Source organism: Dermacentor silvarum, chromosome 3, assembly GCF_013339745.2.
Source record: "Dermacentor silvarum isolate Dsil-2018 chromosome 3, BIME_Dsil_1.4, whole genome shotgun sequence".
NCBI classification, from domain to species: Eukaryota; Metazoa; Arthropoda; class Arachnida; order Ixodida; family Ixodidae; genus Dermacentor; species Dermacentor silvarum.
Window position 1 is genome coordinate 169,263,274 of NC_051156.1, and position 16,435 is coordinate 169,279,708.

The window sequence follows — 16,435 nt, forward strand, 5'->3', positions numbered from 1 at the left end:
TAGTACCGATATCGAGGCAACCTATAGGTGCGTTCTACCACTCCCAACGTACCACGGTTCACCGTCAGTTAGGCAATGACTATTTGGGCCCATAAACAATGTGACCATTTCACGCAGGTCGTGAACTAATCTAACACATTTGTCCGCTTCAGAAACTCTACCAGACACGGTTTGTAGAAGTGTGATCTCAGTGCCGAGTCATAATATTCTAAAATCTGTGCCTAAAAGTTATGCAAGGAAGTTGAGGTGCTGCAAACGTTTGCAAACGTCATGTAAACCTCTTCGCTGCCGTCGTCTTGTCGTTGCCATCCTACATGTACACTCTCGTCAAACACACAAGTCGCCCTGCACGAGCACGTTGTGCCATCTGGTAACAATTCACGCAACCCCAAACGAGACGTAGATAGCAAACCGCAAAATGTTTTACATAATATTGATTCACACGGTCAGTGAGAGCTGCACAATTTTCATCTTTGGTTCTATAGACCTTTTCATCGGGCGATGAGGAAAGGGGGCGCGACGAGCCTTTCCTCCTCTCTGGCTTGTGCGAGCCGGCGCGGCGCGGCTTGAAATGTGTGGCCGGTCGCTCGCTGCGGAACGATTTTGAGGCGTTTTAGCTAGCTGTGAGTGCAATTTACAGGATTTCAGTTCTTACGAGGTCTTCGAACAACCACTGTGTATCCTTTAGGTGCAGCAGTAGCTACAGTATTTGGACATTTCTCTTGGATGTGCAAAAATGCGACGCGCATCATCAGCCGCGGTGTGTGTATGTGTTGTCAACTATGTTGGACGTATCGGTTTTCACTCGACGAAGACTTGTAAAACATTTGCATCAGCCACCGGCAGCGTTCTCACGCATTTTAAGTCTAGTAGACTTCCAATCACTATGTCTACGTTAGCCTCCCGCAAGAGGCCGAAGGCTTTGCTGAACACAGCGAGCACTATGGTTGGCAAACCAACATGATACACACAAGCTTCGTGCTTCGATCGGCATTGCCTTTTTGCCCTGTAAGGCACAATATACAAAGGGGGTCGCATAAAGAGAATCCAACAGCTATTTGTAAGGACACAATTTCCCTAAGATGGGTGAATGCGTCGTAGATGACTGAACTTACGAGACAGAAAAAAAAAAAAAAAAAAGTTCATATATCCTCCTTTTGTGGCAAAATAAAACAGAACACGGGATAACGACGCAATAAGACTTCGCATGGTCGTGCTGCATGCTTGGACCACTTGAACCATGCGCTATATAGAACAAACAGATAGAGCAAACATAGAACAAACAGAATAACACAGCATTTAGTACTGCCTCGGACGCCGGCGCAGTCTGCAGCTGGTCGTTCGACCACTCGTGAAGTGTGATTCACACTGTACGGTAAGTGGTTATTATTAACCAAACTGTTTTATTTGTAGGTGGAAACCTTGCCCAACAAGCAAGGCAGTCGCCCAATGCATCTACAGATAACTTGAACGCTTGTCAAAGTAAACAGCACAACTTATTGGCCAGCAGAATGGTACCCATGTTGTTAGGATCGTCAAATGTTTCGTAACTACTCGTTGCAGCTAAACCAGAGCTTAGAATTACGGTGCTGAGAATGCTGAAGTAAGGTAACATTTATGAAACTAATTTTCATAAATACCTAACTGATATTCGAGGCTGATTGTAAGCTCAAACAAACGCGCACACCTCGCGCTGGGTGTCTCCGTCTGCCCTTACGCCAGCAGAAACCCCAGCCGCTTAATTACTTCAGACTTAAATTCCTTCATTAGGCCTCACAGGACCATTCCCCACATAGAAGACACCATTGCATGCTAAATAGACCGCGGGAGAGTGAATAAATCCACCAGAAACTGCCGCCGAGCGTATACCACAGCATACAACACGGGCGTTCGCCCAAGCCAGCATGCCAACTGCCCATAGATGGCGCCACTGAGTACGCAATGGCGGCGCCCATGAAAAAAACGGTCTATAGAGGGCGCTGTAATTTTGCTTACACTGAACGCTAACAACAGGTATTCCCCGAAGTAACATGCCCGGACTGTATATACCGCTTGAGCTCGTCCTCCAGCCCCGTGGACGTGATGAGCGTGTCGGTGCTGATCATGACGCAGAAGAAGATGACGCCCAGGATGCCGCAGCCGCCGTACAGCTTGAGCAACGCGAACAGGGCGTACGACGAGGCCACTATGAACACGACCATGCTCTGAGGGTGGAAGCGGCAGCGGTGCAGCGTCATCTTCACCAGCAACGCGCACAGCAGGCCACATGCCCCGCTGAGCACCATGGACACGTTCATCTCCAGCAGCAGCGGGAGCACGCTGATGCCTGCGGGTGATAGCGAGACGATGCGTGTAGCTCCAGCGCTCGACGACTGTTGTATGCGTGCGTGCAGTCGGGCAAAAGTCATCAGTCTTTGAGAGTTTCCTGATACAGGGGCGTCGACTATTACTCGAGAACAAAATTGGTAGAATTATAGTTGTGCACATTTTTGTAGCGCTGCCGTTTGCACAGAACCACCCGCATTCAGAGGAAATACCTCACTTGAATTTAATCCGGTAAAAGTACAACGCTTATACGGCGATAGCGAACGCGGCCGATATAATGCAGATATCTGTAATCTGTAGGCTTTGAGCCTGAGCGAGAGTTGTTATGATGTCTTGAATACAATATAAGGGGCTTTTAGCCTAAGTCTGGGACGACTATGTATATATGAATGGTCGATCACAATGCTATTCCATGTATACGCGTACTGCACTTCCACGATATTCCTGCTCGCGAATGAACGCATGTCAGAGCGGCTATGGGATTGTTGCTCTATTCTGTTATTTGACACGGGTGTTTTAATTTGCACGACGTTGTTCACCTCTCGCTTGAAAGGAAAGTATTGTTTGATGCCAAAGAGATTAATTAGTGCTGCGAGGTGTTTTAAGTTCCACTTTTACTGGAAAGAACTCTTCGTCCGACAAAAAAAAAAAAAAAAGAGGAAGAAAACAGCGGTAAAAGTATAACGTGACTGCTGCCATCATTGTGAAATTCTGCATATCAGCTTGCGTTCATGTAATATGTTAAATTTATATTTGGTAAATTGTAGTCAAGTAATTGGTAAAATACAATATTGCTTATCAACATGAAAGAACCTTCAATTTACCAAATTTTACTGGATTGCCCTGTAGTAGAACACCCCGGTGTTGCACCTCTTTACAGAACACGTTACACCCTGCCGGCGCAGGGTGGCAGAATACCTTGCAGTATCGCCAAGCATGCCGTGAGCAGGGATACAACCGGTACAGCTATGGGCTATCTGAATTACGCAAGAATTGTGCGACCATTTCAGTCGCAGTTTCCTGGGAAACTAAGTCATATCATCGCAAAAACACGAACTTTGCGAGGCTCCTGCGGAAGGGCAACCCAACAGTCTAGAGAGATTCAGTGTTGCGATAGTGCCCTCTTACACGTAACTCGCAGAACGCAATCCTAAGGAGGATACGTATCCTCCTTGCACGATCCCGATCGCCGATATTGCCAATATGGATTTCGGATGGGGCGCAACGGGCATTTAATCACCACTTCGTTAGTGAACTTCAGGCTATAGCTTCTCGTAAACAAACAATTTTATACGGAATATTTCTTTGGGGCGTCTAACGGGTTTTGATGCTGTGGTCGGTGGCCGGTGCTCGTTGAACTGTGGAAAGGAAGGCCCGGGTAGCGAGGAAGTAGGAGGCTGAAGTGTGACGCGGAGAAGAGCAGGGAGGAACGAGTAGTAGAGTCCCGTGCACCAATGGTATGACGCAAGCGTTGACGTCATCAGGGCGTGGCGGCGGAGTGGAAGCGAAAGCTTTGTTTACACTGATTCCGGCAGTGAATGTAGTCTGCGTGCTTTTCTTCTTCTCTTTCTTGTACCATAATATATACCATACCATAAGTCGATCCTGAATCTTGGGCGAACCTGCCCGCGAGGTTTAAATCAGCTGTCTTTGGAAGTTCGCTACAACTCGTTCTACTCGTACGAAAGAAACATAGTCGCCTAGACCTTGTTTACGACGTTTTTTTTTTCTTTCCTGTAACGTCAAAAATTCACAGGGTATCTTATGTCATCCCTAAGACGACTTGAAGGCGAAAGCCCAAGTGCCGATGCATTCACGATGGATAAAAATCCCCCTTAATTCGCTTAGCCTTCGTTTAGCTAGTCATCCCTCTTAATTCCAAAGGTCGAGGGTTCGAGTGCCTTGATTAACTCTATCTTAATTAACTGTGACCCAACTAACTTCGCCTTCATTAACACCAAAGGCCAAGGGTTCCACTCCGACCAAAGGTCGTGGGTTCGTAGCCTTTTTGCACCTTTCATGTCGTCGACGCGTTTTCGCTCAAGGTCGACTGACTCAAGAGACATAGAAACCTTATAAACGTGTGGATGGTTGCACTGCGCGAAATGTGTTCTCAGAGCAAGGCGTCACAGTATAAGCATGTGTCTCACGATTGTGACTCTGGGCTTGGCGGATGATGATGCTCAGAATGTCCCACGACAGGATGGCGCTTACTAAGGTCTCCACGTTCAAGATGGTGGCGATCATCGGGTGCTTGCCTGCAAAGAAGTTGGAATGTTGAGCCGGGCGCGTTTTCATACCTAAACGGTCCCTGCCCAAGTCAACGAGGAAACGCGAATATAGGGCAATCGGCCGCCCGTGGCCATTTTGCATAAGTAATTTGAACTTACGCGGCAAAAATTTGAAGCGAAAGTTGGAGAAATAAAGGAAATTATCATGTGAGGATTGTAGTATTCGGACGCCACGTGCGTACGCGTAACATATTTAGTCCCATATTAAGTAGTCTAAAAAAATAGGAAAGAAACGTTTTTTTTTCAACCGAAGAGCTTCTGAAGTTGAGTATAACATCCCTATCAAAACGTCGAGCAGTAAATTAAGTAATTCATACAAGGAAGACGCATCTACAAAACTGGCCATTATTTTCTCGTTTATTGCGATATCGAATTTCAAATAAGTATACGTGGTAGGTAAGTCTAACGTTATCACCGACCATGTACCCAGCGGATATATATATATATATATATATATATATATATATATATAATGTAGAACGGGATAGCCACTAAGTCACTGAGGCGGACACTGGGGAAATGCAAAATTGCAGTTAAATGCACGTCCACCTGCAGCGATCTCACGATTGACGTCTTTTCCCGTTCCAATGTGCACAGTCGGCTATGACAGACGCTGCATTAGTAGCGGATTAGTTTATACAACCCGGGGTTCCTTCAATGTTCATCTAATTGAACGAACGCCTTTGTACCTCAACCCATACAATTCGACCGTCGCGGGGGCGAATCGAAACCCTGACCTCGTGCTCAATAGGAGAGCGCCATGGCCGCAGCATGCTAATAGCAATCTGTATACACTTAAATCTCGTTATAAAGAAGTCGAACGGGCGGTTAATTTTTTCGTTATAACCATTAGTTCGTTATAGCCACTGACTAATTATTATACGGCTAATTATTGTATGCGAGGGTGTACTCACTACAGGTAAGTCAACAGCGCCAGTGATCACTTCCTTGCTGCTGACAATTGTAGAAAGTGTGCTCGGCGCAATTCCGAAGTCCTTGGCCACTTGCGTTTTCTTCGTCCCTGATGCAACAACTCTAATTATGGCAGTCTTTTGATCCAGGGCGATACCTTCCCGTTTACGTTTCGAGCAGCTGCTACCATCAGTCATTTTCCTGTCGTGTAACCGGCAACACGGCGTGAAAAGCAAACGGGCTGACCGACCTACGCCCGCTTCCGCAACAAGGCAAACGAGTGCGCACAGCGCCCTAACAGAAGTTAGGCTTGCTAGCTTGGTCAGCTTGGCTTGGCTTGCGGCGTTGCCGGTGCAGCGCAGCTGCGGTAGATTTAAACTGGTACATTAAGAGGCCCGCAAAGCGCCGCGCATTTTAACAAATCAGTATTTTGTGTGCAAAGCGGGCGGTTAATTGTCATATTGGAGCGAAAATGTTTCGTTATATCCCTTCGTAAGTATAAAAATTTTTCGTTAAAAGAAATTTCAAACATATTGGATTCTATTGGGACTTTCAAGGGGAACTAAGATTCTTTCGTTATATTCATTATTTCGTTATAAACCGTTTCGCTATAACGAGATTTAAGTGCAGCTGCGTCATTGCTTGTTAACGCCTAAAGAGACCCTGTAACACATCTTTTAAGGTCACTGTTGCTGCTCTATAGTTGTATTCTCAGCATGTCAGAGATGTAAGAGCAAAATAAATTATGATAACCCTCACAAACCCAAGTTATCGGCCGCAGATACTTAAAAATAGAAGCAGCTAGACTTCCCCTCGACTCGAATTTCCGCGGCTGTGGACGGTGCATGCCGCATTTCCCCCTCTCACGTCATAGAACTGAGACGCCCAATGGCGGCAGGGCATTGACGTTACATAGCGGACGTTGGCGTGGCATGGCTGCCAGGCCTGCTCAGCTTGCTGATGCTATCGTTACAACTCACAACACACCTTGGCTGTCGTGATAATTATAGGCGATAATAAAAAGGCTGCAAGACGTAATGTCGCAGCCTTTCTTTCTTAAGGTGAAAGCCTTAGGTGGCTATGTTGGCGGTGCCCTTCGGTGACTTTGGCGAAACTGCGCCGTGAAGAAAAGTTGGTTGATACCGCAAAGAGTAAAGTCACGTCAACAAATGCTCGTATAGACGTCACATGCATTTCTCAGGCAGGTTCCTATAAACCAAGTAAACTAGTGAGAACCCAGACTTCCAGGGTGCGAGACGAGCACGGTTCCCTGAAGCCACGGCTGATCAACGGTTACGGCTTACTAAAGGTGTGCCTATTAGTGCGTGCGTGATTGCACACGTCACGCGGTCTGGTCACAGAGACGCACTCGTGCCACTTCTCGCGCGTTCATCGTCGTCTTCTTCCATAGCTGGCTCCGACGCCGCTCATCATGCCAGCGTTCCCAAACTGCCCCTCCCTCTGCGAAGGGTCTGACGGCACTGGCCCACTACCAGTAGGTGTGGCGATTTCGGGGAGTACTGTCGCGTGCTTCGATGGACAGTTGCCACAATTCTTCATAAACGTATCTTAATCGTGACAAAAAGTGGGACAAGTGTGCAATCAGGCTTTCGCCTTAACGTTTTACAAACGTGTTGCACTTGCTTTCTTTCCTTTTTTTTCGTAGAGTGCGCAATATCGTTCGAACGTGAATCGCACATTCCATATTTTAAGCTAATGATCGTAGTGCCGCAGATCCATGTCACGACCGCTGCCCAAAGCCCACGAAATCACCGCATCATGTTGATACTATGTCGATGTAACCCAACAAGCCTTCTCGGGCTCGTTGCAGGGTCGCTGTGCTGTGCACCATACGCCAAACATTTTACTCGTACCAGTTATAGGAAAGGCCGAGTAGAGGCAATGCCATGTGTGCAGTGCGCAATTGTATACCTTTGTTGAGCAGGCTGTCGGCGACGGAGACGCGCTCGGTGCAAGTTTGCAGGGCGCCCAGGATGAAGCACCAGAGGCGGCCGAACTTGTTGCGCATGACGGCCATGTTGTACTCCATCATGATGTACGTGTTGATCACTGCGTGAACGTGCGGAAGAACGCTTGTTACGCCAAGGACGTTATTGCCACTGTTATCTTAACATGCCATGTGTACAGGAAGCTATAGAGCAGAAATGGCGCACCATCCCAGGACCTTTGCAGGCTGCGAACCACAGAATATACATCTTGATTACAAGCTTAACAAACTCGTCCAGCTGTCCACCTTGCATCAGAAGATTATCTATGAGCAACGATTTCAGAATGCGTTATCGTTATGTTCCCCCAAATGTAAACTGGTTCTCCGGGGGCGGTTAGGGGACGTGAGGAAAATTCAAACGGTATCGCTGCAGAAGCGCTCGAATGAAGTATACTTCCAAGGGTGCTTCCCGCAATGGGAGAAGAGGCCAAACCACTGTATTGTGTCTGATGGGGAGTATTTTGAAGGTGAAAGCTTGCGTAATTTATCTTATTTTTTAATATTTGCACGATCTTTTTGGACATATCCCGTATGCACCTTATTCTAACCCCCGATTCTACTGCATCTAAATAAGCACCTCTGAAATAAATCTTTGACACCGTTTCGTGTTTTTATCACGATACTGATATTCACAAGGTCGTTACACGGTAGGTTTAAGGCAACAAAAATACAAACTGGGTGTCACACCAAAATTCAAGGCGCACTTTGCTATCGCTACGAGGATGAAAGAGATCGCACTGAGGCCACCGCGCGATGCCTATGCTCTTTCAGTCGTTGAGTAACTACACGACTGAAACGTTTTGATGCATTGTGTGATTGCGACAACCAACGGTGTTCGTCGACCACAAGGTGCGCACAACGTAAGGTCGTGGGCCCGACTCCCACCTATGGTTGTGTGTTCGATTGCGGTAATGAGCTACATAATAATTAACCATGCCCTAATTAACTTCGCCTTAATTAACTCTGTCTTAGTTAATTTTTGCCTTAATTGACGTCATCAATGGCCTCGAATTGCTCACCTGGGGAGCTTGACATTTTGGACCATCGTGGTCACGCCAACGCCAGATTTTCCGCCTCATGCTCCACATAATGCTTCCGCATTAATAAAGTTACATCAATAAAGTTAGGTCCAGTGACGATCTGCCGTAATGAAATTTCTGTTTGCCTTCTCTGATCAAGCAGTTTTTGCTCGCGACAGGGTTTGTAAATGCGACACCCACTGGTGGTGCCGACGGCGAAGAGCAGAATCTCGACCAGGCAGCGCCGGAAGACGTAGAAGTTGATTCCGTGCGTGGCGTGGAAGGCCAGGGCCGGCAGGAACACGACGAGCAGCTCGGACTCGCTGAAGCTGTGCGTCGCGTCGGTCGCGATGCGCGTGAAGTCGGCCGTGAAGGTGTAGCCGTAGGAGCCCAGCGTCGTCAGCACGAACAGCACCAGGGTGTGCGGCAGGTGGAAGCTCCTCTCCAGGAGCTTGAGAACGCCTGCACACCGCCACCAGCTTATAACGGTTGCTTACAACGTGTATGACCTTCGAGATTAGCGCTTGTGCGCGCAAATCTTGGAGGCCATGCAACATTTGCGTCGCGCATGCATTACGGAGACAGGTATATAAATGGTTTCGCTGTTTGTTCTTTCGTGCTGAAATTTCGCACAAGTTACTTGTCGGCATTAACGGGAAGGTTACTTAAGTGTTTTTTTTATTCGTGGCGTCCAATGGGCTTAGGTGTTCTGGTCACTGGCGTTGAGAGAGCGGGTGCGTAGTGGATGGCATGATGCGCCACTGTTGTTCGGTGGCATTAGCGGAGTGGCGAGGAAGCTCCGCTCTGACACTTTCGTTCCTCACAGTGTGCGAGATATGCTTAGGTTCTCATTTATAAGTTATGGGCCTCACCTTATCCGTTGGTTACAGAGTTTAATCAGCAGTACATCATATGCTATCTTTATAAGCATAACACATGCTGCTCTTAAGGAGATTTATAACAATATATGTTATGTTCGTCTTTGCAGGTGGAAGTCTGGTGCCGTGAAAAAGCCTCGTTACTATTGTGCAAATGAGGACATGCACTCGAGTATTTCGTATTTCAGTGGGTATATGTAATATATAAGAATCTGTCAGTCATTACTTACACAACAGGAAGTCAACGCAAACTAAAATGACGAAACTGTTCTGGTACGCTCAGTGTCAATGTCGTTGAGCAAGTGTGTGGATTCCAGCCAATATTGAGGTTTCAACGGAATACCGTTGAGTCACCAAGAGCTCAACCACATGTCAACAACAACCCCTGAGGCAAAATTTTTGTAAGGATTTGATGTCGCTGAAATTTGGTGCGTTTGTTTAACCTCGTGAGACCCGAACGTAACTATGGAACATACTCGCTCTTCAAGGTGGTTTTTATTGTCTACTGTTATGTTTCAAACTTGAAAACCAATACTTAAAATTTTATATCTCACGGTAAGATGCCAAAAGTTGCGTCTCCATGTACCCAAGCCGCACATCCATTTACTCATGTTTGTTATGGTGAAAAGTGCATTTCATTGCTTAAACGCAGAGATGAAGGTGGAACTACGTGTAGTACATCGCCATGTTGCTGCCGCGTCCGGTATTTTCACGCAATCTCAGTGATTTCGAATCATTCATATTTGAAACAGCGCCAAAAGACACGGACGATGGAGAACACGGGACGAGCGATGTTTTAAATATGAATGATTCGTGCCAACTAGCTCGCACCCAAACCCTTCTGCGCGATTTCGAGACATACCTCAAGGTTGCGTCCAGCCGTCTGGGATGAAGAGGTCTAGATCAATTTAGTGACAAATTTACGAGTATACAACTTCTTTAGTTACACATCATCATCATCATCATCATCATCATCATCATCATCATCATCATCATCATCATCATCATATATTTCATGTCCACTGCAGGACGAAGACCTCTCCCTGTGATCTCCAATTACCCCCGTCTTGCGCTAGCGTATTCCAACGTGCGCCTGCAAATTTCCTAACTTCATCATCCCATCTGGTTTTCTGCCGACCTCGACTGCGCTTCCCTTCTCTTGGTATCTGTTCTGTAACCCTAATGGTCCACCGGTTATCCATCCTAGTTACGCATTACATGGCCTGCCCAGCTCTATTTCTTCCGCTGAATGTCAACTAGAATATCGGCTATCCCCTTTTGTTCTCTGATCTACACCGCTCTCTTCCTGTCTCTTAACGTTAGTCCTAAGATTTTTCGTTCCATCGCTCTTAGTGCGGTCCCTAACTTGTTCTCGAGCTTCTTTGTTAACCTCCAAGTTTCTTCCCCATATGTTAGCACCGGTAGAATGCAATGATTGTACACTTTTCTTTTCAACGACAGTGGTAAGCTCCCAGTCAGGATTTGGCAATGCCTGCCGTATACAGCTACATGTACACCGTGCTTAATACCTAGAATGAATATTTTACGTAATCACTTCCGAGTAAACTTCGAAAAAAAAGTTGAAGGCAACGTGCAATGTATTCTACAAGGGGTGTTGGGAGGTTAGAGGAGAACCGAAGATAACTATGTAATTAAGGGGTCACAAAAGAGCCGCAGTAAATAGGTTTACACTGATTAATTTTTCTTTCAGGACAATTTTTTTTCCTTTAGCTTAAATGAGCTAATTATTAATAAAGTGAATGGTCAATCATTCATTTTTTTTTCATTTTGCACCAGACCGCAGGGCTGGTGCGTCAGTGTTACGTCATGAATGTCAAGGTATTGTCACGGAATGGGGTGGTTATGGTGCCGGAAGTGTTGTCGAAACTTTATCACAGATTCAGCCTTTTAAACCTTTATGATGTAATGCGGAGCTTCAATATCTCCAAGAAGTTCACCAGACCCAAATCGACAATATCAAATTCCACGACGTTACCACCACTTGGTGCGGGGTATTGAGGGCGGCGATCACCCCCCGTCTCTCGTTATTGCATGTTTTCTAGTTCATGTGCGATTTTTCCTAGCGATGACAGTTGTCGTTGTATTATAGAATCGCACTTCCTTTTTTTTTTTCATTTTACAGCGTAAGCTGTTATGGGCTCATTCCAATAGCCGTTTCTGGTCGCGATGATGCCGCCGCCGGCGTTTGGCCGTAACCGCTATCGCCGGAAATGAGAAAAAAGTATCCGCTCTCCGCCGGGATCGAGCCCAGGCCCGCTGCGTGGGAGTCGGACACTTTACCACTGAGCCACGCAAGCGCTTGCTATCAGGCAGAACAAAAATTCCTTTTATAAGCGCGCCATAAGCCGGCGCACACGACCCGAGCCTCCGCCAGTACGGTGGCGCCATTTAGTTAACGTGCCTGCCACAGCCGCGTGCGACGAGATGCGATTCAGACGAGGCGCGCAATCAACGCTATCCCGATGTTAGATGTTCGCCACGTATTCTGGGTACCTCTTCGGTACACGTTATGGCGTCTCCTCGCAAGGTACGAACCGCTGCTGAAGAAGCGAATCGTAGAGCTACGTGCGCGGCTACAACCAGGCATCATCGAGCTCAGCAGACTGCTGTGCAGAGAGCATTACAAGCCGCAGCTCGCCGTCGACGCCGGGCGGCCAGTTAAGATCGTTCTCGTCAAAATTGAGGCGAAGACACTTTGCCGCGAAGACCTTGTTGTGTGTGGTGCCGAAATTGGAGCTACTCTTGCGCCGCTCAACCAGCTTACGCTGTGTCTGTGCTGCGTGTGCCGCGCAGGCCTGTGACTTTTTGTGTTCGCATTTAAACAACCGTTTCCAGTGAATAAAATATGGTTGAAGTTCCGTGCCCATCCGGCGTAGTTTGTTTCTCCCTCGTCGTTCACGCCGCATGTCCGTAACCATGAAGAAACATTAAAGAGCAACTTTGCGCGTTTAAGGGTAGGGGGGCCTCTGTCAGGCAGTTGCATCTGCCTTTAGCCCCTTCATCCCAGACAATGAATTGTCTAAATAAAGCATTACCAAAAAAAGTACCGATTTACCAGAAATAATGACAAAATGTTGCGAAACGCACACATTCGCGCACCTGAGCAACGTTGCGTACGTCACACAGACGAGCTGATATGAGAGACCGGGCCCCTTCGATAACAGTCCGGCGTTTCATGCGTGCGAGGAAGCGGCCAACGAAGTCGGATGCGTTACGCAAGCGACGCCAAGAACGCCTTAAATGTGCTTGGCTCTCAAAAATTCGTGACCAGAAGTTTCCAGGGGTCATGAGCACATTGCTGCCAGTGTGGATAAAAGGGTCTGTATGAGAACTGAGCAACGCGCAGTCACAAACTGGTCCAAGTCAACGCGATTTACTAACAATGCCACTTAGGGGGAAAATTCATACACCGTAATGCGTTAATTTTAAGCGTCAAGTTGTACAACCGCCAAAACAACCGCCAAGCAAGGACGCATCCACAAGTAACATTTTCCAATACAGATGCATTGGTCAAACAATACTGCCAGTTTAGATCGCAGCGTTATTGGCTATTAAAGATGGGAAATAAATTTCTACGCGCACGCTAGCGCTCTCGAGTCGCCCAACTGCGTAACCGCCAGGCGAGGAGAAAACGTATAGATTCCCGCGCAGACAAAAACTGTGCGTCGATCTCACTTCTTTCCTCCTTACTTTCGTCGCGCAGGTTCTTCCCTCACGCTGACTGGATGAAGCGCGTCAGACCACCCCACCTGCTGACCATCACGTCGCCCGTCAGCTGATCACGGCCAATGAAAACAAACTTTTGATTGTTTTTTATTGCTTCGCGGACGCCATTCTCCTGCCACGTGTTGATCGCGCTGTCAGAGCACGCGTGCTTTTTCCAAAATAATCGTGCTTTCTTCGACGGAGTATTGGCTGGTCGCTGTACGTTTCAGTCCACCATTTCAAGCGCGTGTGAATACTCATGTATTCTTGTTAGCTTATCACGTATATGCCTGTGCCTCGCACAGTGAAATTGACGCAAGCGCTCTTCGTGCTATGGATGAAGGCTGACTCATTGTCCCAATACCGTTAAAAAGCGTCCTGCTTCCGTTCGTGAACAAGATTTTCTTTTTAAAAGCACGAATATAAAACGAATGTTGTGGATGCTCCCGTACTTTGACGGTGTGACGGAAGGGCAAAGCAACCAAGAAGAGCATGCTGCTGAAGCACTGTTCGATACTAATCTTTTAGAGCGCTTTCGCTAGTTTATCTCTGAGCCTTTTCTGAGAAAAAGTACTACTCCAGACACTCAGTCGGAGTGTTCTTCATACAGCCGAAACAGCGCGCGCATATGCGTTGACTCTTGCCCGGCGTCCGGCGGCCGCAGGCAGGAAAAAGGTATCTTTCAACACACAATCTAGACATAGCAGCATGAATATGTCACAGGGAGGACTTCCAGTATTCCTAAACGGTAGAAACGTATTGAGTATGGCGTGACGTCTACATCGTTTCTAAACGTCTATTGGAGAATGCACTTGAGAGATGCACCCACCTGAGAGGGCGATGACACTGAAGGCAAACATGCACTGAATTGCCACTTGCCTCTCCCTGGAAAACAAGTTAAAAAAAGATTTCTTGTAGCCCGCAGCCATGTGGGTAGTTATTGGGTCCCCTTTTGACAGTGGACACCTGCTAATGGCGGTTATTCCACCAGGTTTCTTCAACATCAGTATAACACGTCCACAGAAAGACTCACGATATAAGCCGTACACGTCGTACTTACTGTAGTGCGCGCTGTTTTTTCGGGTCCGACTGAAAATAGCAAATTAAGACAAATATATTTACAGAGTCACACGCAGATAAACAAATATAAGTGCAGTATATACACCCACTTTGGGGCATCATAAGGACAATAACGATGCGATATACACATTTCCCTAGGTTAATAAAGAGAAGAGCAAGCTGTTGTTCTCAATTATCACGAGAATCGTGGTAGTTTTCTCAAACACGTCGTATCAGAACTAGCCAGCTGTAAAGTGCACTTTGTGCATTTTAAGATGCACTAAAGTGCAAAGTAAAGTGCACTTTGATCGAGTGCACTTCGGGGCTAGTGTCATTCGCAGGCTGCCACACGGGAACGCTTAGAGACACAAAGCGTTCCCGTGTGGCAACCTGCGCTGTAGCCTCGTTAGCATTGCTTAGAACATACATAAAGAGATATTGAAAGAAGAGTAGGGAGTAATTTTTAATAACATTGTTCTAAATTGCTAACGTTACAAGATAACAAAATGTACCACACCGCAATAAAACAACAAGAACATCAAAAAACTAATCTCGCTTTCGGGCTGTTCACGACCACGCCGGGTAATGGCTGCGCAGTTGTTTGGCGGGTCGAGCCATTTTGACTGATGCTGGTCAAGTTTCCGTCGTTGCCGGCGCTTGTAAAGGTGTTGTTTCTAACAATAATAAACTGTTTTAGTGCACACATTTTTATATTAATAAATATATGCTTTCCCGTCTGACTCCCGGTCGCCACGGCCATCAGTTTGAAAGAAGAACACTTTTCTTTCTCGTGTAGCAGCGCACCGCCAAAGTGACACTCAGCGCGCTGAAGTGCACTCGCTCAAAGTGCTTTTTACTTTGCCCGTGTGGCACGGGTATAAGTATTGCTACATAGCCGATGACTATATGGGTTATTTAGACTGAGAAAAGACATTGGCGCATTCGCCACAGCACTGTCAAGAAAGGCAAAATGCGGTCAATGTTATCTTGCACAATTTTGAAATATAATACATGTAGTACCACATGTCTTCGAACATTGCAAATGGTTTGCAGTGGAAATCCCGTAACACTAAGCAAATGGCATGTCTATAGTTCCAACTCCCATCTTCATTTGAAGTCTTTCGTGAACAACGAAGGGCATCAATCTAGGGTTAATGTCTTATCTAGTGCTTTTGGGGACAAAGAATCTTCGTCTCTTGTCTGACAGGGGTATATACAGATCCTCCCGTCGAAACTCTGGGCACCGGCCTCAACAATGATAAGGACAAGTTCGCTCATCGAAATGCTCGAATCTGGCTAAAGAGAGCCTCTGGCCTATTCTTTAGTGTACCCTGCAGAAGCTTCGGTCGTGTATGTGTGCCTTACTCTCCAAGTGCGAGGCGGTGATCGAGATCGAGCATGTAAAAGTTTCCCCTGTCCCACAAACTTCGGTTGGTCGCAGGATTTCAAGCGATTATTGACTTACGAATACGGAAGACGAGTCCATCTTAGTCGAACTGCGTTGGGTGTTTTGGCCACAGGCCGTGGGAGACCGAGATGCGCGTGAAAGCGTTCTATTGTGCTCTTCCGCTGGACAGCAATGATGATGATGATGATAATAAACCTCTATCATGGCTCATACCCACTGCGATGATGGCGTTCTATTATGCGTTCTATTATGATCTTCCATTGGACAGCAATGATGATGATGATGATGAACCTCTAAAATGGCTCATACCCACTGCGATGATGATGATAGCATGGGCAATGAAGAAAGCGATCAGTCAATCGCATTAGCTTGTCGCATAAAAGAAGGCGGAGACATTAATTTCTTTTCGCGATAGTCTAGTCACAACATATTTCATCAACGTCTGATCACTAAATCTCGTTTTCCTTATTGGGTTTTTAATTTATTCAGCTTTGAAAGTCTATATGCGCCAATAATGCATTTGTGCCTGCCCCGCCAGACTCTGGGTCAGACTTCTTCGGTACACTGTATACCCTCTGTGCGTTTGCGCCACAATCATTGAGGTCGTCATTATCATCGGGAACCAACTGAATTCGAACCCAGTTACCATTGACGCTGAGACCGGGGCTGAAACCTTGAAGCCGCCCACCAGTCTGCTGCACATTTCGAGACACTGCGGACGTATAAAGGTTGCGATGTGAGAGGGGAAAGGAAGCAAAATCAGAGCTGGGTATCGGGCAGCCATTCCTATCCCGGGATCCTTCACCTGC

The 16,435-nt window shown here is 46.8% G+C and overlaps 1 protein-coding gene across 1 annotated transcript in view; it reads right to left on the reverse strand.

Annotated features, from left to right (window-relative positions):
• Positions 1 to 14,088, reverse strand: part of LOC125944404 (uncharacterized) — a 31,433-nt gene extending 17,345 nt beyond the window's left edge. The window contains exons 1-5 of the mRNA XM_049664842.1: positions 13,989 to 14,088; positions 8,757 to 9,017; positions 7,461 to 7,598; positions 4,476 to 4,583; positions 2,050 to 2,326 (exon numbers count right to left, since the gene is read on the reverse strand). Coding sequence (XP_049520799.1) covers positions 2,050 to 2,326; positions 4,476 to 4,583; positions 7,461 to 7,598; positions 8,757 to 9,017; positions 13,989 to 14,088 — 884 coding nt within the window. The remainder of the gene's footprint in view (positions 1 to 2,049; positions 2,327 to 4,475; positions 4,584 to 7,460; positions 7,599 to 8,756; positions 9,018 to 13,988) is intronic.
• Positions 14,089 to 16,435: the final 2,347 nt, after the last annotated feature.